Raw genomic sequence first — 27,106 nt, 5'->3', positions numbered from 1 at the left:
ATTTATTAATTAAATTAAATGGTGTTATAAACTTGGAAAAAGACTTAAAAAAGCTATGTAGCTATACATAGCTTCTATTTTTCAGATAACGGAATTAAAGTTGTATTTTGTTGCTAAAAAATCTTTAAATAACCATGATGTCAATAAACAGTAACGAGGACCTAAAGTAATATAGGTAAACTATTTTAAAATACAATTTCCATGTATATCTTAAGATATAATAAATGAAAAGGCAGGCAGAAATATAAAGTATTTTCATTAGTATAAAAGGAGCATACATGTATACCATGCAGAAATATTTCATGCAAAAAAAGAAAACCTACAAATGCTGGTTATCCCTGAAGGAAATACCAGGGGTGGAAACTGAGGTGAAAAGGTGACACTTCTGTTTTATAGCCCTAATAGTGTCTGGATATTTCATGTACATAGAACCTATCATTTATTATAACTACTAGTTTTATATTCATAATGGGTGAGTCTATTGTGACTTTGTATGAATTCTTTTTCATCTCACAAACTGCTCTTATTACATACATCACTGTCTGAGAAGTCTATTTCTGTTCATCCCAGATAAGGAGAGCAATGGTAGACTGAAGAAATGATTCCATCCATGCCCAGCTTGGCAAGTCAGTGCATTTAACTTGGATTGTTTGTAAGAGATGGGCAACTTCTATCAGCCCACTAAGGCTTTCCCTCCTGGTGACCGTTAAATTTGTACATCCTCTGGAAGCAGGGGAGGTTGGCTAGTTATTTATTTACTTTATTTTGCAACAAGGTTTCATTATGTAGCACTGATTGGCCTGGAACTCCTATGTAGACCACAGTGATTGGTTGGAACTCACAGAGCTCCAACTGCCTCTGCCTCCCAAGGGCTGGGGTTAAAGGCCTGCATCACCATGCCCAGCTTGACTGTTGCATCTCTACATGGCTAAAATGAAGAAAAGGAATTAACTACTTACATAACACTCATAGAACCTTTAAGTCCAAATGCAAATATGAAGAAAGTGATCTTTTAGTATCAGCACTGGCTTTTAAGTGTTTTTATTAGCACGCATTATATATAAGACATATCATTATAACATTTTCATGCATGTACAAATTTCAATCATATTGTCCTCCTCCTCCTCCCCATTACTCTTTCCTCTTTTCTACTCTCGCTGATTCTTTAGCCCTGTCTTCTACTTTCACATCTGTACTTACATTTTTAATTTATTGTTGGTGACTCAATGAGTTTCACTGGGGCTCCTTACCTTGCCAGTGTCTACACCACTGAAGAAAATGGCTTCCCCAAGATACTTTGAATACATAGAAATGTTTAATACTTAACTTCTTACAACCTTTCACAGATATGAAGAAAGCTACATGCTACACCAAATACCCCAACTCTGCCAACAAATGAAGGTATTTATATCACTTACATATGAAAAATCATACCGGACTTGTCTAAGCTTTTCTGAACCTATTATGCTTATAATCAGGTCCTTTTGCATTGCTTATGTGTAATAAATATAAATGCATATAAAAGTACTTTAAATAAAAGTAACCAAGTTTGTCAATGGGTTTACCTGTAAATCTTTTTCCATACCTGTGATAATACTTAATACTTGCTACAAGATTGACTGAACTTAGAAGCCCTATGGAAACATACCTCTGGACGTACCTATTGAGGGTGCTTCCAGATGGCTTACTTAAGCCAAGACCTATCCCAAATGTACACTGGTGCATCCCATGGGTTGAGGTTATAAAAAGGAAAAAGAAGCTGAGCACCAGCTTGCACTCTCGCTCCCGTTCTCTCCCTCCCTCTTCCTGTCTCTCTCCCCGTCTCTCTCTGATTCCTGATTGTGGATGCAGTACACTCAGACACCTCCTTCACCTGCTGCTATGCCTTCTGAGCCATGAGGAGTGCTCTCCTCAAACTGTAAGCCAAAAAAAAGGTCTTCTTTAAGTTGCTACTTGTCAGGTATTTGGTCACAGCAATGAGAAAAGTAATTAATATAAAGCCTATTTTGCAATTCCTATGCAACTTTGAAAATTAGACCTAACAGCTTGTGAACAATCTAAACCATGCACTGTATCATTTAGAAGATTAGAAAAGATATTAAAGAAAATGGTGTTAATTAACAATCCCAATTCCTGATATTGTTATTCATTAAAGGGTGACTATGTACGAACTCTTCTATAATTCAGTATTTCTAAAATTACAAAACTTTAAATGTTGTTCTTAAATATCTCAGAGATTGGTGTTTAAACAACAAATACCAGGTTAATAAAATAATAAAGAATTTTTTAAGTTTATGTCTAAAGAGAAGTTGAAATAGGAAACTGCAGTCTGAAAACCTGATGGGTGGACACGGCTGACATTTACTTCTGGGGGTCAGCCAGCTTGGAGATCCATTTCCAGAGTACTGGAGTAGAGCAGGGGATCCAGTCAGATGACTGGTTATCAGCTTCAAAATATAATCATGTTCTTTCCAACTGAAGTAAGCTTTATTAAATACTGCCCAGGAAGAGAGACACTGGCCAGGTCGATACTCGGGATTCCCAGAGAAATGGCCCAAAATATAATCATGTTAAAGGAGTGTTTCTCCAAGTTAAAAAACAAAGCAAAACTGTGTTTAATTCTAAATTTAATTTCCCCATCTTTAAAAAAATTTACTCAAATTAGCATTAAATTGGCCTAGATAAGAAGTTTTATGGCTATACTCATCATATAAAACAAAATTTATTTTTAAAAAATCATTTTTCTGGGAAAAATAAAACCCAAGAAATGAAAATGCTAACTAGACCACAACTGGAAAGTAAGTTTTAAAATACAACATTGTTATCACTTAAGTATAATATTGGATAGGGAAGGATTAGTGTGAAAAGTTAAAATATCCATTGTATTTTAAAGCCTTCCTGGAGATATAGCACACTGGCAGAGTGCTAGCTTAGTGCACAGGCCCCAGCTTTGATCTCTAGCAGTATAAAAACAAGTATACAGTTGGAGAGATGACTTGGTGGTTAAGAGCAATGGCTGCTTTTGCCAAGGATTCAGGTTCAATTCTAGCATCCACATGGTAGCTCACAATAACTCCAGTTCCAAGGGATATGATATTCTCTTCTGGCCTTCTTGGACACTTAGGCATAATCACAGTACACAGACAAACATGTAGGCAAAACACTCGTACACACAGAACAGAAAAATAATTAAAACTAATTAAATGAAAATACCTATTTACCAAGCACATACTATGTGCCCCATTTAGAAGATACTATTGGTAGGAAGAGGATCTTACAAATATGTAGCGAGGTGGAAAGATAAGTAAAAGGGCAGTTTCCACAGAGTATGCATGGGTTCTGGGTGATAGATCAGTATTTGGACTAAGTTTTTAAGCTAGGATGAACTGATAAAAGGGATCTGAAGGAGGCAAGGTCTGACCTGATAAGTGAAATGTGAGTGTGAAATGAATGTTGGAGGGGATGGGGGACAAGCTAGGAGTAGAAACATAATGATTTCAGTATTAGATTTACAGAGTTTGAAATGACAGCCAACTCAGCACACCAACTACTCTTTCACTACTAGACTAGCTCTTCACAGTAACTCAGAAATTACAATTTAATCAAGATACAATTTTCATCTGATTTTAATTTTTAGGTGAAAATAGCTTCATGATTTAATTTTAAGAGTTGTTAAGAGCAGAGCTATGGAAGAAAGATGAATTTACTATGGCTGGATAATAAATCATTCCAACTTTAAGGCCAAAATCAATAACTACTTACTATCCTCCACAGTTTCTGTAGACAGGAAGTGTCTGAGGTCTCTGTTGAAAGACTCAAAGATCTGCTTGTTGGAATAAATTCCAGTCTTGTCTGCCATGTATCTGACAGTGATGATAGCTGTTAGCTAGGACCCATGCTATTAAATGGAGTATCTACAAAAGGCACTCCTTGTAGTCTGGGCTTCCTCACAATGCTGGGTTCTAAGGGCAAGTCTCCTAAAAGGAAGCCAGCCAGGGAGCAGTTCTACCAACTTTTCTGGCCTAGCCCTGCACAATCAGCTTACTTCCACTGCTCCTGCTATTTCCTGAGGTTGTGACAAAGACTCACCCAAGTTCTGGGAGAGGGATCACAGATTGTGACTCTCAACTGAGCCGTGTCCAAGTCATGCAGAAAGACAAAGAATGTGAGGTGAAGGAAGTAAATGACCCCAGCTATTTTTGAAAGCTGTAACTTGCACATGTGTATGTGTGTGTATGCATTAAAATACAACTAAAATATGACTGTTCTTTGTTATTGCTCTTATTCTTTTCTTTCTTATTTGGAGTAATATAATTAGGTATAACTGTAATTATAGGTAAGCTTAGAGCATACATTAATACCAAAGTTAATCCACAGACGGGAATTATTCATTAGCTTAGGAAAGTTTAAATACTGTTGCTGGTCTACTCTCTTTCCTCTCCTTAGGTGACTTCAATCCAATGGATCTGAGAACTAAATTATATTATCTCAGGCCTCACACCCATACTTTCTCTTTAGTCTTCCTATTATCACTCTGTCACTACAGGCTTCATCCTCAATACTTCCTGCTGCCCTACTGCTGCCCTTTCTTGTAGGTTACTAATTCTCTCTTTAACCCTGAATTTTACTAAATTTGTTCACCAAGTTCTTAGTTTTGGTATTATTTTCTGTTATTTCAGAATCAGAACTTACATTTAAAAACATACAAGCTTTTGGATTATTTTCACTTCTCTGCCTAATTTTTAAGTTTCTCTTTTTAATCTCTTAGATTTGGCAATCAATAGTTATTTTAAAGTCTGTATATCATAATTAGCATGAAGCACTCTACAAGTCAGTTTGTAGTACATTTTTTTTGTGGGGAATTATATATATTGATCTGTTTCTTTATGGATCTGGCTAACTGACTATATACTGGGTTATATTATATTTGTTATTAATAGGAACAAATTGAGGACTGTAATGAAGGTGTTTTCTGCTGAAGCCAAGCATCGTAGCTGCAATCCAAGCAAAACGATCAGCAATTTAAGGTCATTTTTGTCTACAGAATAAGTTTAAGGCTACTCTGGGCTATCTGAGGTCCTTTCTTAAAACAACAAGAACAAAAATGAATGTACTTCCCCTTATATAGAGAGAGATTTCTTTCTTCTCTTTTCTTGGGTTCCTGAAATCAACAGCAATCTAAGCTGATTTTAGCCTAATTTTCAGGACACTCAAATGACTCAAACCAGGGATTTAGTCCATTTAGTGCTGACACTGAATCCATAAGTAGTCATATGGCAGTTCTATCATTCTTAAGTAGCAGTACTAGACTCTAGATTCATTTTTTGCCTATTTATAAACCTTTTAAAGTCCAGTGCCAGGAATAGGTTACTCCTTTTAGAGGTGTTGGCTACTGAGACCCCATAGACTTCCCCTCCAAACATTATAGATTATCACTGCTCTTATTTACCCCCTAATCCTTGATTTTATTTATGGACTTTATTGCTGAAGACATATTTGAGTCATAGAATATGGAGAAATAAAGCTGGTATTGACAAGGAAGCTTCATCTCTACTGGCTACTTTTCAGTGATAGAAGGTTCTATGAGTACCACTAAAGGAGAAAAGTAACCATCCATCGCCCAGCTGTGAACACCCTGAGACCTTTACTAATGACTGGCCTGCAAGACATGCCCAGTGCCCAATGTGGGATTGTGGGAAGAACATCAACGGAGAGACCAATCACTTTCTGACTGGATTGAAGTCCCACTCCACAAGATCAAACCCATACCTGGCACCATTACCGGGACAAGAACCTATGGCTAGGTCCTAAGGGAGAAGTTACTGTGCTATTATTCTGCTAAATGGACATAGTAGTTAAGTCAGCTTCTAATGGATCAATGCAAGTCCCAACTCTCATCTGAGAAAATTTCTATTTGTGGTAGATAGTGATTAACAGACACCTACAATTGGCCAAAGTACAGAGAAGAATGGAGAATACTCAGCCCTAAGTGAAACAAGATCACAGTTTGCATCAGGCTTTCTAAAGAGATTCCCTGGAATAAAGTCCAGAGACACCTCCAGTGTCTAGTCACATGTTTTCTGGACTAGTCTGTATTGTCAACATTTGAAGAGTATTTAGTATTGGATAGTGTTCTAGGCATTACAATACAATAACTGTGGTTTTTTAAACTTAAAAAATGCTGGTGGTTACAGGTACTGTCTGTCATAAGAATGAGAGGCCTCCAATATTCAAATGTGTACTACTAAGTCACATCATATTGAAATGTAGCTTCCCTTTGTAGAAGAACACTTAGATCTGTCTGCAAAAAAACAAAACAAAACAAAACAAAACAAAACAAAACAAAAACCAAACCAAACCAAACCAAAACAAAACCACTAAGCTCTATCATGAAAGTGTGCATTACAGAAATGATATATTATGTGTTCAAGGTGACTACTTTTGAAATTTCTATACTCAGGTAGGACCATTCATAGGATCTCAGATCTTTAACTATAGTTAATTAAAAAAGAAAAGTACAGCTTTATCTATTACTTAAACACAGGGGATAAAAATCTAGAAGCAATCATGTGCTTGCTAAGTTTCTTAATTAAATAATGGGTTTTACGACAGCACTATGAAATTAGCTATATACTTGAGGCAATTCACAACTTGTATAAGAACTAAAGTACGATCTAATGATCATAACAACAAAATAAAATCATTATGTAAAAATGTTTGTGGGATTTTTTTCTTCTGATACCAAATATGTGGTTTTATAACAAGCATTTAAAAGCTGCTTTTGTTCCAAAGTATTAAGACAATAGCCAGCAGGGCAACACTTTGACCAGACTGCCTCATTATGCGTATTTTTTTCCTTAAACATAATTATTCCCCTAATTAAAGCTAAAACTATTAGTAACTGATTTTATTTGTTCCTTTTGTATGGTGATGTTAATGAGAATGCCTCCTGTTCCCACGCCCACAGGCTCATCTGTTTGAAAACCTGGTCCCAGTTAATGGAACTCTGTGCAAAGAATTAGGAGGTGTGGCCTTATAGAAGGAGGTGTGTCACTGGGGGGCAAGTTTTGAGGTTTCAAAGCCCATACCATTCCTAGTGTCTCTTTCTCTGGTTATATAGTAAGCTCTCACCTCCAGCCATGCCTGCCTGATGTCATCCTTCCCACCATTAATGTCAATGACTTTAACCATGTAAGCCCAAATTAAACACTTTCTTTTATAAGTTACCTTGGTCACGGTGTTTAACACAGCAATAAAAAAGTGACTAAGACAACATAAATTGGTTAAATCTTGGTGAACTGAGACAGGTAATAGTCTAGTTTGTTGGGACTGCCAGAGCTTTTGCCCTAAAGTTCCAACAGTGTCTTCCCCAATGTCAATCATTCTCCACTTCTCAGGATATAAACTGAGTATTTATGACTTTACTTAATTCTGCCACTATGTCTCCAGCATCAGGTCAGATCTGAAAGATTAAAGGGTTTAGTGTTAGGACCTAGGTAAAATATTAAGGCCTAGATGGAATGTTAAGACTTAAGTAAAGCATTAAGGCCTATAAAAAAATGTTACCTGACTAGTCTGCCATCATAAGGAAACTTTCTTATGTTTCTGCTGTTACTAGGAAACTTTCTAATGCCAAGATTGACTTCATATTCTGTTATGTTCTGTGCTCTTGGAAACCAATCACGACAGAAGTCAGTAGAACTGTTTTGTATTGTTACCCACAATAAGCTTGGATCCAAACCAACCACCTAACAGCACTTCCTGCACCTATGTATAAACTTTTATGGTATAAGCTGCCCCTGGGATAGACCCCAACATAATTGAAACACCTGCACCAATATAAGAAACTATTTGGAATAAGACTTCCATTTTGAGTAGTGATCTAGTAAACTTTAAGCTCCCAAGACCTCCCTAGGAACTGACATCCTATGTGGCAGAAAGAGACATGTATGTGGGTAACAGACATCCTGGTTGGCAAGTTAAGACATGAATGTTAGACAAGTCCCATCTTAGTAGGCAATCACCACCCACAGTTGAATATCCCAACCAATGGGAGCAGGATACGTGTACAACAAAGACATGTTCCTAAGGAAATATCTATCCCTATGTCCTGACTGGTGAAATAACTTGACATGGATGTTTATAGATTTGGGGCTTTAAAACCCTGTAGGGTCTTAATTCAGAGTCAGTTCTAAAGTTTGAACCGTGGCTCTGGTCAGTGCTCATATGGTTTGTGAGGTAATTCCTGGACCCCAACATTTATTCCACAGTACAGTCCTCATTTTGGAATGCAAGTGCAAATTCTAAACAAAGGATTACAGAACCATAAAAGGGAGTTCTTACTGATCAGCTCCTCATATTCAAAACTTCTAGAATGCCTTACAAAACTCAAGAGAATAGCTTACCAGCTTATTAAAAGAATGCAACTCAGGAACAACCAAATGGAAGAGAGGAGTAAGGCAAGAAGTGGGGGGAGGAGGATGGGGCATCTGCTCTCTAGCTAGTACTCCTCCTAGCACTTGGATTCAGTGATTCAAGAGTTGTTGCAAAGCCCAATTTCTAGTCCCCTGACCTTCCTTCACCAGAGGTCCGCAGGTCATTCTGGTGAGCAGCCTATTCTAAGGCTTTCCAGGAGCCCCACCTAATCATAAACTCAGATGTGATCAAAAGGGGCTGCTATGAATAACAAAGGACACGTCATAACTCAGGAAATTCCAAAGGTTTTAGGAACACTGTACTGAGAACCAGGGACAAAAACAGATGTATTTCTCATAATATAATATTAGATCACAGTAAATCTGAAGCCAAGTAAATTTAAACATATGGTTTTGAATATATGCATATATTATATATGCATGTATATCTTAGACAACAAAGAAGAGAAAGAAACTTCCTGGTTCTGGAATGAATGGCTATAATTAAAAATAGAAAAGAGAAAAAAAAGAAAAATCACCCCTAGTTAAGGTATAAAGCAAGAAAAAAAAGACACAAAAATATTTTACTCTAAAAATAGCATATTTTTAAGATGAAATGGTTTGTCCTACATACAAAACCAGAAATTTTGGAATTAGTGTTGGGCTTCTGAAAATATGATTAATAAAAGCTAATCACATTTCTGTATTTTAGCAAAAAGAATTTTAAATAGCATTAAAAAAAGTCATGGACCATTAGCTTCCTGTAAGGCCCATTAAACTCCAGCTATGTATCTGATTAGCTCAGCCTAGTCTCAAACTTGCTATATAGTTGAAGATAACTGTTAACTCATGATCCTCGTGGCCCCATCTCCTAAATGCTGGGATTACAGACATGCACCACAATGATCAGGTTCAGCTGTTTTAAAAACTTCAAGGCTGCTCAGGGAGACTCCCATCCTGCCACCAATATCTGAAGAAGACTTCATTCCAATGGCAGGACCCACTGATATTGTCATGTCAACCACCTAACAGAAGCTTTTTTTTTTTTTTAAAGGAAACTTCCTTTCAGCCATGATAACTTGAGGTAAGTTTCTACAATTGCTATACATAACCTTACCTATAGCCACCCACCTCCTCCCAGATGTCCTAAGTCTGATCTGGAAGAAATACCTCCTAAGCACCCCCAGAGCAGGTAATGCATGCACACGTGTGTATGTCTGTATAAGCAATGTTCTTCTCATTCTCCTCTGAGCAGCCTAAAACATCTCCCGTCTAATCACATCCTGGTACTTCAACTCTGGCCCCAGTAAAGCCTCACCTGACTGGTGTTACCTCCTTGCAATCTGCAGACTGAGCTTGTAATAGGAAAAACAGACAACTCCTGGGCTTTCAGTCCCAGACATACCCAAGAGCAACAGCTAGAAGGTACCTGAAGAGACTACTCAGAGTTGAGGCTATGACTACAGAAGCACTAAAACGGCAAGAGACTGGAAAGAGCTGAGACTGCAGAAGACCAAGGACTGTAAAGAGCCAAGTCTGAGGAACTGAAAGACTTAAACACTAGAAAAGCTGTAGAAAGCTGCACAGTTCCTAGCTCTGGCTGTCAAGGAGCTAAGCACTAGGGCACCGAGATGCCAATGCACTAAATTCAAGGTTACAGCACCAACTGTTGGGTTCTGGGCTAGTAGCATTTAGGAGTCTAAAAGCTATAATCCCGAGAGCAAATAATCCAAGAGTAGCAGCACTCTTGCTCAGAGCTGCTGTCACTAAGGAAATTAGACTTTGCCTGTTCATGGTTCCCATTTTAAGCAAAAGAACCCTCAGCGGACTGGCAACAATAGTCTATAATTAAGTGATAACTAAAAGCAAAGATAATCAAGAGTGCCCAACACTGAGATGTTCAAGATATTAATGCAGTTTATAGTATTGCTCAATGACATAAAGAAAAGAGAAGCCCATCTCAGAAAAAAATCGACAATACAAGAAAGAAAGAAAGAAAGAGAGAGAGAGAGAGAGAGAGAGAGAGAGAGAGAGGTAGGTAGGAAGGTTAATTTCCCAAGTTTTAATATACCCAGAGTTTGTTTGAGATAATTACTCACATTTTTGAAATTCTCTTTTTAACCCCCATACAAACTGAGGCTCAGAGAAGAGCCAGTACTTGAATCCAAAATAGGCTTAAACTGCTGTGCCCTTCAGGGTCCAACTCCCCTGCTCTAACCCCGACTTAGATGGAATTACACTTGATTTAGTGTTGATTGCTGGTTGATTAATCTAGCTGTGGTGTGTAATCATGATGAAGAAGACTGAGTTGTGGCAGCAGTCTACAGATGGAAAGCTGGCTATCAAGCTTTTACATTAAGATGCTCATGGAACTTTTTAGGGAAATTAAAAAAACATGAGATTTATTAACAAATTTATTTCTTTCTAGTTTTAAAAAAAAATTACAGATGCATTGTAAACTCCTCTCACCCCATTCTCCACTTTTCCTCTGGAGCACATCTAGGAAGAGAGGATTTTGAAATTTAACTATAGAAATTTCTGAATTTCTATAGTTAAATTTTTGTTGTTATTGTTTTAAGTTAAAAGTAAAATTCAATTCCTTTTTAAAGATCACTTTAAATCAAAACAAAATATTACATTTCTAATGTAAATGGTTAATGTACAATCTTTAAAAATGAGGGTGCCTACTATTTGACCTCTAAATAGCATACATGATTTTCAGAAGTTATAATTTCTTCACAAAATACAAGTCAATAATAAAACAAGGCAAATACAGCCTTATCATGTTCTCTAAGTAGTTATCTCATATTTTGTAAGAGTTGTTACAGCTGTAATTTGTATAATTAATTTATTCAGATTTATATAAAATAAGTGATCTACTCTTGTCTTCCCAAATATCAAAAAACTTTTATGAAACTATAATACAAATATTTTTAAATAAGAGGGCTAACAATGTACTACAATTCAGATAAATATGAATTCACTGTTGCTTATGATGCTGGGAACTAAAGCTGAGCTCAGTGCATGCTAAACAAATGGGCTCTACCCTGAGCTATACTTCCAGCACTCAGCCTATTTTTGTAATTTGCATGCCATGGAAAAAACATACTATAAAGCCACTGAGAATGCAGCCATTTTCTAAGTATTGATTCTTTAATACTGTTATATTTTTCAAATGTTTTATAAAGAGAAAATGATAACACCACCAAGCATTTTCTACCACTAATTCATATACTAAAAGGCAAAACACTATCTATCTGGATTTATCCATGTTTCCTCAACATTCGTTTCAGAACTTTTCTGTACACTTGTTTTATACATTGGGCTTCCTGAGATTATACATTACACTTAAACCATTAACAGTGAATTCTGTCCTTTTAAGGATTCAATTTAGTCAATTTAAACAAGTATATAAAGTCAAGTATAAACAAGTATATAAAGTATTTAAACAAGTATATAAAGTCACATCACACAACACTACAATACAATACTCTATTGATCACAAAATATACAACCACCATAGATCTCACATTAAAAGTATTTGGCACAACAAAGCAAAAAAAAAAAAGAAAAAAGAAAAAAGAAAAAGACATAAATTAAATATATACAATAGTGTACTTGTATCTTTATGCAGATGTAAATTCATGCTATTCTTTTCAATTCAGAGTGTGAAATTTAGCCACTACGTTATTGATGGGTATTCAGAGTACAGAACTTGAATGCCCTCCTGTGTGCTTAAGGCTTGGTCTCCAATATGGCACTTTTGAGAAGCTGTACAAACGTTAAGAGGTGGAGCCTACTGAGAAGTCTTTAGGTCACTAAGGGACCCCTCTTCTTTTGCTTCTTGGCTATGAGGTGAGTGGTTTGCTCCATCTGCTGCCTTTCCACAGGCCCCAAGAGTCAAGGCCAACTAACTGTAAATTAGATCTCCAAAACTGTGAGCCCAAATAAAACTGTTTTTCTTTATAAGATGGGCATCTATAGTAATTTGTTATAGTGCTGTAAAACTGACTAACACAATAGGCTTTAAACTTTTAATTTTTTACTGCATAAAAAAAAAACATTTCAAAAAAAAAAAAAAAATAAAAAAATTCTGCAAAAAAAAAAAAAAAAAAAAAAAAAAAAAAACAACCCTACTTACATCAAAGAGATTTTCTAACAAGATAAACTTTGGTTAGCTGAAAACTGAAATGCTTTGTATCTGAGAAAATATTTTTCATTTACAAAATTATGGTCTTTGTACTCCTTGGGGCATTAAAATGTGACCATTTTTATACTTTGGTAACATACAGTACTGAGATGTCTAATCTTGTCAACTTGATGGGATTTGGGATCAATTAAGAAACACACCTTTGGTTTGTGTCCGTTAAGGGCACTTCCTGAGAGCTTTAACTAAAGTGGGAAGACCCTTCATTCTAAATGTGGGCATCATTCCATGGGCTGGAGTCCAAGACTAAATAAAGAAGAGGAGGCAAGTTAAGCACTAGCATTCACCTCTGTTTCCTGGCCACAAATGTAATATGCCAACTGACTCATGTTCGCGCTGCCACGCCTCCCATGTCATGATGGACGATGCCCTCAGAGAAACATCAAAATAAGCCCTTCCTCCCTTATGTTCCTTTTGTCACAATAACGAAAAAAGTAACTAATACAAGTTATTATTCGATTATTGTGTTGAGAAGATCATATTGTATCTCTGCCTCTTTTGCAGCAAACCAAACCATCTTCTATTAACTCCCACCACCAGAGGGCAGCAGCCTCAGTACTAACGAGCAATTCCAATAGTCATCAGGAAGGCAGAAAGCATGAAACAAAGCACACAGGCCTTAACCCCAAATCATTGTATGACCTCGTGTTGTGTAGGTTTCCCCAAGATTGAACATGCATCTTTCAGGAGAGTTCCTTAAACAGGTGGGTACAAAACTTAAAAACATTCCCTGAAACTGACCAGATTCTCTAGGCTCCTCCCTACCAGAGTAAGCAGAACCCAGCTGTAAAGACAACTCTGAGACCAGAACAACTGCCTAGAAAGAGCAGACACCAGCCCAGCAGCCTGGAAGAGGTTTAGACTACTTAGGCACTTAATAACAACACTCTTCAATGGGCAGGCTGGGCTGCCTGCAGGCTGTGCAGTGTCCCAGGTTCTCAAGCTTTGTGACCCATGCTGTCACCCATGCTGGGGTGGACATGGGTAATTCATCTGTCTTTCAGTCATTTCTGCTTCTGTAAGAAACTCCTCACCCATATCCTTTTAAGTATCCCCAATAAAACCCACTGCTTCTCCAAGTTGGACTTTGGTGGTATCTGTACTTTGTCTGTCCTGGGTTTCTTATCTGAAGTGAGCAGACTTGGGTTTCATCTCCCCAGGAAGTTTTGTCATACAACACCTATACATTTTTTTGTGCAGTCAAAATGAAATCCTATCTACCACATGGCTATGAGGACATTGTGCTAAGTGATAGAAGACAGTAACAGAAGGCAAAGCACTCTATGACTCCATTCATATAAGGTACCCAGAATAGTCAAATTCTAGAAACAGAAAAAAGAATGGTGGTTTTCTGGGGAAAGAGGAAGGAAGAAACACATTATTTAATAGGCATAGAGGTTCAGCCCAGCAAGATGAAAAATTCTGAAGGTCTGTTCTTCATTAATGTGAATATTTTTATGGTAGCTAATGAAGTATATATACCCTTAAAAAGGACCAAGACGATAACTTGTATGTATTTCCACCACAATTAAAAAGTTAAATGCTATGTTTTATCTTCTGGTTGATTATCAAAAGAGAAAATAATATAATTACTATGCTAAGATGCTCTAAATGTTGTTTACTTTGGACTCTTCTAGCATACATCTGTGCCATCTGAACAGATGAGTTCAAATAGTTTCTTTTTTTTTTTTTTTTTTAATTTTCTTTTGGTTTTTCGAGACAGGGTTTCTCTGTATAGCCCTGGCTGTCCTGGAACTCACTTTGTATACCAGGCTGGCCTCGAACTCAGAAATCCGCCTGCCTCTGACTCCCAAGTGCTGGGATTAAAGGCGTGCGCCACCACGCCTGGCTTCAAATAGTTTCTTGCTTACGTTTCATCAATTAATTATTCAAAATCAGATCAGGTAATATTTTAGTTTGCTTCATTTCTGGTCAATAATTTACTTACTCTTTTTTTTTTTAGTTTAGGGTGGCATGCCTCCTAGTAGTAGCTATTACATAACAAACTTTTCTCACAGCACCCAATTGTTTCTTCAACTTCAATACTCATATATGTGTGTATACATGTATATATGTATATATGCATTTGGTAGAGGAATCACTTTTTCTTTCATTTCCTAGAGCTTACCCTTGTTTCTGTTCTTTTTTCACACTATCTTTTCTTATCTGGTGATAAAATAATTTATAAATAAATAAATTTTTAATTTATAATTTGGGGGTTTTAATGTTCCCATTGTATGTAATAATTATAATTGTATTATAGTATGTATATGTTTACATATTTACCTATTGCTTTATCTTGTTGTTCATACAAATTGTTTTCTTCATATAATTGATACTTAGTTATTAATAATCACAGATTTTTTTTCTGGGAAGCTGGCATGAACTTTCTCTGTTTTGTAAATACAATATGTTTTCTGCCAACACCTTCTTAACTAGGATGGTCAGTTGGGACTTCTATGTCTGCAAGTTATTGTTCTAAGGACTTTATTTACACAGATTAAGTTAATCTGTATAATTAAATTAAAATTTTTAATTTAATTTTTCAAAAGAATAACTATACAACTATCAAATTTTAAAAAGCACTACAGTTTAAATGTGGCCTGTACCTCAAGGATTCCCATACCAAAGACTTGGTCTTCAGTCTGAGGTACTAAGGTATTAGAAGCTTTAAGAGTTGAGTCCTAGTGTGGGGTAACTGGGTCACCGCCAAAGGCACTTCCTAGGGAGTTTGTGGATGAGTTCTAACAAGAGTACGCTGTAATTTATAGGAGAGAGGAGAGGAGGTAATAGGAGAGAAAATTTAAACAGCAAGGCTCACTCCTCCCTGCTCTCGGGCTTCCTGCCTCACTGTGTAATCCCTTTTACATATGCCATAAGGCTGTAACTCAGGCCAAACCAATGTGGCTACCTGATCTTATACAAACTGAGCTAAATAAACCTCCTTTCTTTATACATTACCCAGGCTCAGATACTTACTATATAATAAAATAGGCTTGAAGAATTAATTCACAGCCTTTCGTTCTGGTTAATTTGTTGAAAAATGTTCTGTTGTTAAACGTCTGAAAATCACTGGCTTAGATTGACATCTTTTATTTACTTTTCCAAGCTCTTTTTAAGTCTAACCTATCTTCAATTTCATATTCTACTCTTTCTTAATACAGATCTACATTCTGAGACCAGAATGTTCTTATTTCTTAAATTGCCATGGCAAATTCCTGCCTCCACACTGTTGTCAACATACAGGATATTTGTTGTTGCTGTTACAGTCATCAAAGCAGTTCTGCCCTGTGTCTCAGTCTCCCTTCCCTATCCACCCACCCATACTTTACCAGTGTTTTATATCCTAGATATAAATTTCTTACAGAGAATTAAAATTCACATAGGAACAGAATCAAAAGTCAGTTGTGATGTTAAAGAACCCAGTTTTTAGGCCAGGACGGCTTGTCTGTAACTTGACAATGCGTGAAAGCCCTGAATGAAAGAAATAGGATGGAGGTATGAGCCTTACCCTAGGGCAGAAGAGAACACATTGGTAATGGAGTTCTCTGTGCACAGCTGATAGGAGGAACTCCTTGACCCCTGGACTTATGGGGTTACAGTAATAGCATGGCCCCATACAGAGATGGATGCATTTACTTGTGGATGCATTTACTTGTTACAAGCTGATGCTGTTAAATGTTGTATGTTTTACTATCTGTGATTTGGCTTTATAATCACCAAGAATCTTTGGATTATTTGGCTTTTCCTATGGTATATCTACCAAATGCCTGATTTAGAAATAAATCTACTGCATCTCTATCATAAACCACAAGTTAACAAAACAGTATTCTTAAATCAGTCATCAGTTTCTATGACCTTGAGTTGACTGACTCATTTTGAAACTAGGGAAGCGAATATACTAAATAAAAGCCTGGATGCTAGTAGGAGGTTGCATCCATCCAAGTCTGGTAAATCTGCTGATAGAAAGTTGGCCTACAGCAGCTACACAAGAGTACCCTACCCCCAGTAAATCTGATTAGAAAAACAAAAAATAAAAAACAAAAGTCTCACGCTATTCAGGCTGGCATGGAACTCGATATGTAGCCCAGGCTGGCCTCAAACTCTAACTGCTCTGACTGTATCAGTCTCCCACCATTGAGATTGTAGGCAAGAGTAACTATGCCGGGTCTATTCCTTCTCTATTTTCTTTTTAGCACTTACATATACTCTTAATTGCTGAAGGCCACTAATGATATACTACTGCTCTTCAACAATCTGGTCTTCACATACCGTTCCAAAGATTTCTATGTACACTAAGCTCCGACAGACACAAATGTGCTAACTACACACATTCAATTTTCCATCTTTCTGACTCTCAGTCTTCCCTCTCCATCTTAGCAAATCTGAATGTTAATTAAATGAGAAAGTTCAACAGGAATAATATCTTTTTTTTTTTCATGAAGACTTTTCAATGTACACCAAGTCACCAAAGCTAAAATTAGTAATGTTCCTGACTACGGAAAATAGCAAATGGCCCTGAGACCAATTTATAGCTTATCACATGTTTCATCAATCTTCAAGAATCAGTAGCACTATCGGATTCCTTGATTGGTATTAATCAGAGGTTGAGTTCAGACTTTCTGCATTAGAAGACTATAAGTACAGTCAACGTATAATGAAAACTTAAATTTCATTTTGTACTCTAAATTCTAGTGGCCTTGGACTTAGCCTCGCTTACTTAAATATCAATCTACAGTAGATAAACCTTTGTTTCTCAAATAAAAGCACTATCTCCCATTAAGAAAGAGACCAGCAATATATAATTAATAAAATTATTTAAATCTGTTTTTCTGTTAAGGCACTTATTACTTGTTCCCTATATTTTATTTGGGAGCCATTGTTTTATCCTCTTATGCTCATTGAGGTCTACATTTATTTTATCTTCTCTCTCATGTAGGCTTTCCCTGTATATTTCTTTTCATGTATATTCCATGTTCTCATAAAGTCTTCTTGAACCCACTTCATGATCACTCTCACTTCTGAACTCCCATAAGCACTGAATGACTGCAACCTCGTTTATTGCTACTATAACTGTTGGAGCATTATTTTTATATGCATTTTACAGTTCTTAAATATTTCAGTATATATTGGAAGTAGACAATAAGTATTAATTCACTCAACTGGGATATTTATTAGGAAAAACACAGACAAAGTTGATACTGAAAGAGAAAAGAGTGCCATTATTTTTAGTGTGGTGCACAAATCAGCAGAGCTGGTATCATTCACCTGGAAGCTCACTAAAGCTGTCAGGCCCCACCCTAGTTGTCTGGTCAGAAATGCCTCAAGATTCCCAGATGATCTGTTAGCACTTTCGGGTCTGAGAAACATTGGTTCAGACTCTAGAAGAAGGATTAGAACATCTGAGAAATACATGACCCAGTAACACCAAATACTTTATTGTAATTGCTTATTTGTTGAACTTCCTTATCTACAAACTAAAGGCTTGCTGACGGCAAGAACTCTTTCTATCTTTCTCACCACCAGCATTTCCTGGCTGGCCTAGAACACTCAGTATTTAGTTGGGTTTTTTGGTTTGTTTTGTTTCCCTTCTTAAATGCACAGATACCTGGGAAAAAATGAAAATAAACTTTTTCAGAAAGCTAATTAGGTAGTTCTTTTGTATAACATAATCTCACAAACCCCTTAATTCAGTTTTAAACGTGCTGCCTTTTCTGTTTTAGCAGCTGCATCATATGCACTTGAGAAAACAAACACTGGGATTATCATCCCACCCTCTGAAAATGCCTCCAAGAGCCTCTTTTACAAGTGAAAAGGATGCATTTTAATTCTAGCTTTCACCAACCCACCCTATATACCTGCACAAGGGGAGGGAGAGAGCAGAAACGATGGCATCAGCAATTCTGAAATTCCTAAGCAATTCCTAAATATCTGATCAGAATCTGCCTTTTAAGATTTGAGAAGTAATGGTGCAAATTCTATCAGTACAACTAGACTATTCTAGATGTCTATGACCACAATTTTTTGAACAAGATACTTCCAAAAAATAACTGCCGGCAGAGGAATGAAATAAGAGGAGAACCCTTGTCACATTCAATAGCAAAAGGTGATACCAGAAAATAAGAGTGAAATAGACTAGCGAATACCTAGCCAGCGATTACCTAGTGACAGAGGGTGGAAACACAGCAGAGCAACATAGTGAGTGGTTAGTAACGTTCAAGAACCAGAAGCCACTTTCAGGTTCTGCAGAGAAGGAAGTCAAAGGAGAAAGAGGAAAGGAGATGGATGCATAGTACACAGAGGATAACTTACAAGGATGAGAATGAGGACGAAGTATTTTGACCATGAGAGATGATAAGCACTGGAAGGGAAGGGGCAGCAAGGGAGGAAATAGGACTGCGGTATAGCCTACCACAAAAGAAAGAGACTGCAGTCGTCCCTGCCCAGCCCAGCCCGCCTAGGGGAAGCAGCCCCTGCATAGGTGAGAGGCATCGCCCAACTCCACTAGCCCTGCGCTGGCTGGAGCCATCTCCCCTGGAGCCTGCAGAGCCCTGGGTGGGTACCGGAAAGGGTGGACTGTTAAGAGGGTGGGCAGAAAGAGGGGACAGATGCCGGGGTGACCAGGTACCCACCTTGTCCCAACGCAGCCACTGCCCGATGGCCGTGTCTAGCTGGGGGTCCCCAGTGAGGTAGGGGGCGTGGAGCAGGTTAGAGTTCAGGTCATCATCTGCGTTCTCAGCCATGGTAGACACACGGGTTTGCGGGCCCGAGGGGAGGGCGAAGACACTGAGTCCGGGGGGGGGGGCGGCTCTAGGTGCGCTCACCAGGGTCCAGAAACCCCCTCCTTGACGAAGGGCATCGGAGACCAACCGCGAGCTGTTCAGTCCGCGCCAGCTCCTGCCGCAGCTCCAGCGAACCCGGAGAGAGGGCGGAGACAGGACAGCCGCCTCCCAGCAGACTAGCTCCGGATCTCAGCTCGAACTGACTGAGGCGGGCGTGAGGCGAGAGAACAACAACAGTCCCAGATGTCTGGGTCGCCGCCTTCGCCCGCGCCGCCTTAGGCCCCGCCCCCGCGCCGCCCGCGCCGCCCCCGCCCGCCCCGGCCCGTCCGAGTGCCCGAGGCATGAGGCGCGAGCCCGGGAGCGCGCGCCCCGCACCTCCGCTGCAGCGTTTGCTGTCCGCTGAGGCGACAGTGCACAGCTGGCTTTGTTTTTTTTTTTTTAATGCCGTTCCTCAGCTGTCTTTCCCTTATCACCCGCCCCGCACTCGCACGTGCGCCTCCACCTGGTGTCCCCGTCGTCTCAAGCCGCCCGCCTCTGCACTCACTAGGAGAGTCCCCGGCGCGCGCAGGCCCCACCCTCTTCGCCTCAGGGCTTGGTCTCGCTTGGGAGCACAAAGTGGCGCGCGTGACGCCTCATGGGAATTGTAGTTTTCCCCGGTTCCCCGAGTTCTGTATACCCGTTGCCTTCCCCTTCCCTCAGAGAGAAAAAGCACCATCCCATGGCTGTTCCCTGACGCTTCTTACTTATGTTGTGCAGTGGTGGTCTCCTGCTTTAAGGTAAAAGAGGAATGACGTAAGGAACAACGGTATCTATTTGTACTTGAAAGTTTACGAGTCGTTTTTTGTCATTTCATCCATCCCGTGTGGTAGGTTGTACGTATATTCCTTTCCCACTTTACAGGGGGAACTGAAAGGCAAACCGAATTTTCTGAGCAGAAGCGTTCCTGAGAAATGAATGCGGGTTTCAGTCTGTTACATTACCTCAGCTGGCACTTGTTTTTGGTCAGTTGTAGCAGCGGAATAGAGGTAGAGAGAATATAATGTCTGGAAAATAGATAAGAAGGTTAACCCTATTTTAAGAATGTACAAACATCATAAAATTCATGAACCAATACAAGTAGGAATACAGAGGAAAAAAGAAATGAACACCTTCACTTTCTTTCTTCTATAAATGTGCGCCTTTGAGGTCTCCTTACTTGAGGCCAGAGAAATACTGAAGTCTTGTATATGAACCGAACCACTCTGCTTTCTCTGTTTTTGAGACAGGGTCTCCTCTATGGCTTTGGCTAGCCTTGAACATGATATACGCCAGGCTGAAATTGAACTCTTGAGTGCTGGAATTCCAGGTGTGCACCACCACTCCGTGCCAAATACCTTCTTGGTGTGATTTGACCAAGTATATTAAAACTCTTCCTCATCAGCCTTTTGTTCTTGTAAGGAGTATATGATATTTATAGCATGACAGTACAGTAATTGAAGAGATACTTTTAGAGTGTTTTGAGGCTCAAAAATAAAAGACGTAATAAATCCAAAGTATTCCTTTTATTTTTTTAAAGACATCATTTGCTCTAATAAAATCCAAACTACTAGCATAAAATAATTGTACTGAGAGTTTCTGAAGAAATAATATATGTCATTGTAAGGAGTTGCAGTGTCTGCCTTAAAAGTTGACTGCTTCTTTTAAGGATTTATGGGATTCTTTTAACCCCATAAGATTGGGGAACAACCATGCTCCAAGAAAGAAATTGTTTGTCCACTATAATCAAAATTATTATATAAAACAAATATTAAACATTCACTGTCTATTAAGAATAGTGCTAGTTGGGCTCAGAGGATGGCTTAGCTGTTAAATGCTAGGCTCAAAATTAACAAAACAAGAATTATGCTAGGAGCTGATATTAGAAGAATATAAAAAATTCCCTTCAAGAAGTAAAATCTAGGGCTGGAGTGATGTTTCAGCTGTTAAAGCTAGGGTCACAACCAAAATCTCCAGAAATAAAATCTGGAGAGTTAGGATATGTGCAAGAATGTTTAGTCCACGATGAAGAGCTTGCTGCAAATAGTGGGAATGAAGCCATCAAGCAGGAGGACCTGCACTGGGATTTCAAGAACAGAAAAAGAGCCAACTGAGAAAAAAGGAGAGGGCATTTCAAATCCATTAGTGAGTGATTCTCAAGTCCACTATGAGGCTGTTTAAAATATATTTTATATTAGTGAACATAAATCCCAGCAATTCTGAATTTTGATATGGCCGAGGTACCTCCATAAATATAGCTGTTGATTGTGACCTAGATGGTCATTATCAAAGTACATATTAGAACCAACATGTTGGCATCCTCTGGAAGCATATTAAGAGATGCAAATTTTAGTACTTAATAAAGTTCTACTGAAATAGATTTGCATTTTAACAAATCTAATAATTAATATTTAAATATTTTATGCAGTACTTTTTATGAGACATTTTTTTTTCCCCAAGACAGGGTTTCTCTGTATAGCCCTGGCTGTCCTGGAACCTCCTCTGTAGACCAGGCTGGCCTCAAACTCAGAAATCCGCCTGCCTCTGCCTCCCAAGTGCTGGGATTAAAGGTGTGCGCCACCACACCCAGATGAGACAATTATTTTTAAATACCAAGAAATAGTACCAAATCAGCAACTTTCAATATATGAAATGATATAGGACATGTAGTAAAAACAGGAGAACACAGGCTCTACTTAAATACCCTTTTCAACCAATGTTTCCTTACTTTTATCAGCAAAATCCTAACAGATATTACTGGTTTCCTGAGTCTTACCCAACAGGTTAGACTTATTGGTTAGACATTGAAAGGTAACTAAGGAGTCTCTCAATTCATTCAGTCTGAGAACATTGTGTGTCCAGAAGGGGAAGTCGGGAAACTCTCAGAAACTTTCCATTTCTATTGGGGTTTGTCCAAAGGGTCCTGTGTTTTTACTCTATTTTTACTTGCTAAAAGTTTGTCAACTCTGTGACTGTGAAAGTGAGGTCTTGGTTCTCAGAATGGAAATGCATTCTGAGAAATTAATTGTGAAGCAATTTTATCATTAGATGAACATCATAGAGTGACTATAGCATCATTTTGTAAGGAAAAACCTTACAAGACCACAGTTACATAGGCAGTCCCCTTTTGACACAAATGTGACATTATACATAATTGTATACTATAATCAATAATGTATGCATTTTTGTTATGCCATAAGCATATATCAATTATACATGTTACCATATATATTTATAGTTGTGTCATTGTGTCAGTCAGCTTTCCATTACTGTGACAAAATGCCTAAAATAAATCAACTTAATAGAAAAAAAGGTTAATTTGGGCCTACACTGTCACAGACTTCAGGTTATGGTCATTTGGCTCTGTTGTTTTAGATGTGTGGAAAGCAGTCTGTTACTGTTACAGCAAGGAGTAAAAAGTAGAGCAAAAGTTGGGTGCAGTGGCGCACGCCTTTAATCCCAGCACTTGGGAGGCAGAGGCAGGCGGATTTCTAAGTTCGAGGCCAGCCTGGTCTACAGAGTGAGTTCCAGGACAGCCAGGGCTACACAGAGAAACCCTGTCTTGAAAAAACAAAAAAAAAACCAAAACAGTAGAGCAAAGATGCTCACCTCATGGTGGCCAGGAAGTGTGAGTTGGGAAGAGGCTTGTAGATCTCAATATGCTATTCAAGGACATGTCCCAGTGGCTGGTCTACAGTTCACAATGGAAACCCAAAGAAGTTGGTTCTGATAATGGTGAAAGAATGTACCAGCTACAGGATAGATGGATTTACCAGGAAGAATGAGAGCAACTTTGAGGTGGGGAGAGTTTCCTTCTTCCATGCCTTTATCTGGGCTAGGGCTATCTAGGCTGGGTCTCCCTGCTTCACATAATCTCATCAAGGAAATTTCTCACAGAAGTGTGCAGTGCCTTATGTTTTATTTGGCTCTAGATGCAGTCAAGTTGACAAGCAAGATCACAACCATGCCCTCTAAAGCCTTGCCAGGTCCTGGATGTGGCACACTAAATACAACTCAGGAATAAGATATTAAATCCTTTTAAAATTTAAAATATATTGTTGTGTGTATGTGCGGGGTGTGTGTGTGTGTGTGTGTGTGTGTGTGGTGCAACAGCATATGTGTGAAGGTCAACAAACTACTGTGGGAATCAGTTCTCTTATTCCACCATATGGGGCCTTGGAATGGAACTCGGGTTTTCAGGTTAGGTGGCAAGGACCTTTACCTGCTGATCCATCTTGTCTGCCAACAAAGACATTAAATCTTGAAGAACTCTGTCATTTTGTTCTATGTAAAGAGTATATTCTCTTCTTGTTGCTTACTGAAATACCTGTCATAAACCCTAGCTAGCTTTTTATTAATAAAGGGTGTGTGTGTGTGTGTGTGTGTGTGTGTGTGTGTGTGTGTGTGTGTAAAAAGGAAGAATTATGTAAGCCATGCCCTCCTTTCAGGCCTCTTCTGATGCAAGGAACTATAACAATAACAAACAGAAGGAGATCTTCGTGTAAGGGCTAGCTAATGGCTGCAGGCACAACAGGGCTACAGTGAAGCAGAGTGACAGACCCAGGGTGCGAATTATAAGGAGGCCCTTGCTCTCATCCTTGTCCAGGTGGAAAGCTGCTGCCTGCGTGTGAGTGTCTCATTCCATTTTCAGAATCTGTCTTTAGATATGATTCAGATGCCATATAATCTATGCATTTAAAGTATTCAATTAAACGGTTTTTAAAAATCATTCATAGATGCATATATATACACATATATACATACATACATAAGAATTTTAGAACAACTTGAGAACATTTTCACCATCCCGTAAACCCTGTGCCCTTCACTATCAGCCCTCTTATCACTCAAATCTTTTGATACTCCTCCCGCCCCCTGTCAAAGAAACCACAAATCCATTTTTATCTCTTTAGAGATTGCCCCATTGTAAACATTTCCTCTAAATGAAACCATGTCATGTATGGGTCACTGTCATTGGTTTCATTCATTAGTATAATTTCTCTAAGATTTACTCATTTTAGCTGGGTACGATGGCTCATGCCTCTAATCCCAGCACTTTGGAGGCTAAGGTAAGAGGATTGCTGTGAGTTAAGGCTAGCCTGGCTTACACACTGAGTTCTGGGCCAACCTGAGTTACCGTATGAAATCCTGTTCCAAGACAAGAAAGATCTGTCCATCTTGTAACATGCTCAGGCCTTTTGTTTTCACTTTGTATCTCAATAAATACGAGAAGTATTAGATAGACTCTAGCACTCTTTCGTGATAAAAACATACAGTAACCTCGGGGCTCAGGGAAACTTTGCATCTGGAAGAGCTCTACAGTTAGCCAACACTGTAATTAACAATGCAGTGCTGGGCTTGGTCCTCAGTAGGATGAGGACCAGGAAGGAAAGATCTGCTGTTGCTATTTTCATCCAGGGTCTAACTAGTGCAACTGAACAACAACATAGAAAAGATGTCAAAGGCATTCATATTGCAAAAGAGGAAATAAACTATTCAGAGGTGACATGATCTGTGTATATAACAATTTTATTAGAATCAGTAAATAGATTCCACAGGGTTTCAAGCTATGACATCAACATAAAATCAAACCTAAACATTTGAGCTGTGTGGAAGTTAACAAAACAATTTTAATAGTATCAAAAAGAATAAAATGTTGAATAATATATTTCACAAAATAAGCAGATGACTTGCATTCTGAAGTCCCATGTTCATATATTTATGTGAAGATGGAGTTTCAGAAGTTATACCTTGTTTTTCCTTTCATTTCCTTGTGATGTTCTTATGTGTCTGTTTGCTAGTTACCATTGACTTATGTGTCCATATTCATGAGATCTTAAAAAATATATTTTCTTGTGATATATTTGCCTGTGTTCAAGACAATACTGTCCTCATAAAACAATTTAAAAGGCGCACACCCTCCTCTTTTGACGTTTGAAAGAATTTGCAACAGGTTGATGTTAATCCTTAGTTAGATGGGAAATGAAACACCATGCTTCTGTGACTTCTCAGGACATGCCACCTTCACAATGCCCTGACACAGCCACCAACCCAGATACTTCACACTTAGGTTTTTAGTTTTAGTTACTATATTTCTGTTTATAGAGTTACTTTAGACCCTTGCAAATTTGGAATCATATTTTCTTGTTTCTCGTTTCTACAGAGATCTTCAAACCTTAAAAATATATATCTATAGTCAGTATAGTTGTCATCTAAAATACCTATGCTTCAGGTTTTTCTTATCATTTTTTTCTTAGATCTTAAATCATGGAATTTAGTTTTTGTATATATGCATATGTTGGACATTATATTTGGAAACTCATTTGTGGGAATAAATTTAGACTCTCAGAGAATGTTCTCAGCTCTCAGGAAGATGTGCCTTGTTCCCGGGAGTTCAGCCATGTTGAGGCTTGGGATAATCTGCAATTGTCGTGAGTTTCTAGAAACTAATTCCATGTAGCTTCTTGCTCTTCTAGATTCACCTCAATGTATTGGAGCCCTGACGATTTTGAAGAGGTTTTCCTGTCCGACAACCAACTTTGTATAAATCATGGCTTTATTGCCTATCTTATTTGCTCATAAGAGTTTTAAAATTAAAGCCACAGTTTTCAACACTGGCGAATGCTTTCAGGTCAAAAGCTACATTCTATGCAGTTTCTCTCTGGTCTAATATTTTCCCTTCACTTTTGGCCTGTTTTTTTTTTTTTATACTGGCCTGCCATTTCTCCTGTATAACATTAAAGAAGGTTAAAAAGTATTATTCTACTTATTAGCAAAGATGGTTACCACAAATAATCTTGCTGGGGGGGGGTTACTATAGTCTTATAATTATCTAATGACTGTAAACTATTATGTCAAGTTGATCTGTTAGGATTACTTTTTTTTTGATTTTTAATATTTTTATTACATATTTTCCTCAATTACATTTCCAATGCTATCCCAAAAGTCCCCCATAGCGTCCCCCACTTCCCTACCCACCCATTCCCATTCTTTTGGCCCTGGCATTCCCCTATATTGGGGCATATAAAGTTTGCAAGTCCAATGGGCCTCTCTTTCCATTGATGGCCGACTAGGCCATCTTTCGATACATATGCAGCTAGAGACAAGAGCTCCGGGGTTCTGGTTAGTACCTCATGTTGTTCCAACAATAGGGTTGCAGATCCCTTTAGCTCCTTGGGTACTTTCTCTAGCTTCTCCATTGGGAGCTCTGTGATACATCCAATGGCTGACTGTGAACATCCACTCCTGTGTTTGCTAGGCCCCGGCATCGTCTCACAAGAGACAGCTATATTTGGGTCCTTTCAGCAAAATCTTGCTAGTGTATGCAATGGTGTCAGCGTTTAGAAGCTGATTATGGGACGGATCCCTGGATACAGCAGTCTCTAAATGGTCCATCCTTTCATCACAGCTACGAACTTTGTCTCTGTAACTCCTTCCCTGGGTGTTTTGTTCCCAATTCTAAGAAGGTGCACAGTGTCCACACTTTGGTCTTCATTCTTCTTGAGTTTCATGCGTTTATCAAATTGTATCTTATATCTTGGGCTGCTTGTGGACGTTGTACATCGTGGTGCGCACTAGGCTCCGCACCACGATGTACAACGTCCACAAGCAGTAGTACTCCATTGTGTCTGTTAGGATTACTTATCTCCATTTTTCTCTTAGAATAAATAAAACTACAATGGCTCCCT

At 38.4% G+C, this 27,106-nt stretch overlaps 1 protein-coding gene across 1 annotated transcript in view; it reads right to left on the bottom strand.

Annotated features, from left to right (window-relative positions):
• Nucleotides 1-19,677, bottom strand: part of Pgm2l1 (phosphoglucomutase 2 like 1) — a 43,889-nt gene extending 24,212 nt beyond the window's left edge. Inside the window, exon 1 of the mRNA XM_021167936.2 lies at nucleotides 19,254-19,677. Within this exon, the coding sequence (XP_021023595.1) occupies nucleotides 19,254-19,364 (111 nt within the window). The 5' untranslated portion in view covers nucleotides 19,365-19,677. The remainder of the gene's footprint in view (nucleotides 1-19,253) is intronic.
• Between the last annotated feature and the right edge of the window lie 7,429 nt (nucleotides 19,678-27,106).

Source organism: Mus caroli, chromosome 7 (assembly GCF_900094665.2).
Source record: "Mus caroli chromosome 7, CAROLI_EIJ_v1.1, whole genome shotgun sequence".
Lineage (NCBI taxonomy): Eukaryota > Metazoa > Chordata > Mammalia > Rodentia > Muridae > Mus > Mus caroli.
The sequence above is the reverse complement of the archived record's forward strand: the minus strand, read 5'-3'. Positions and strand labels throughout refer to the sequence as shown.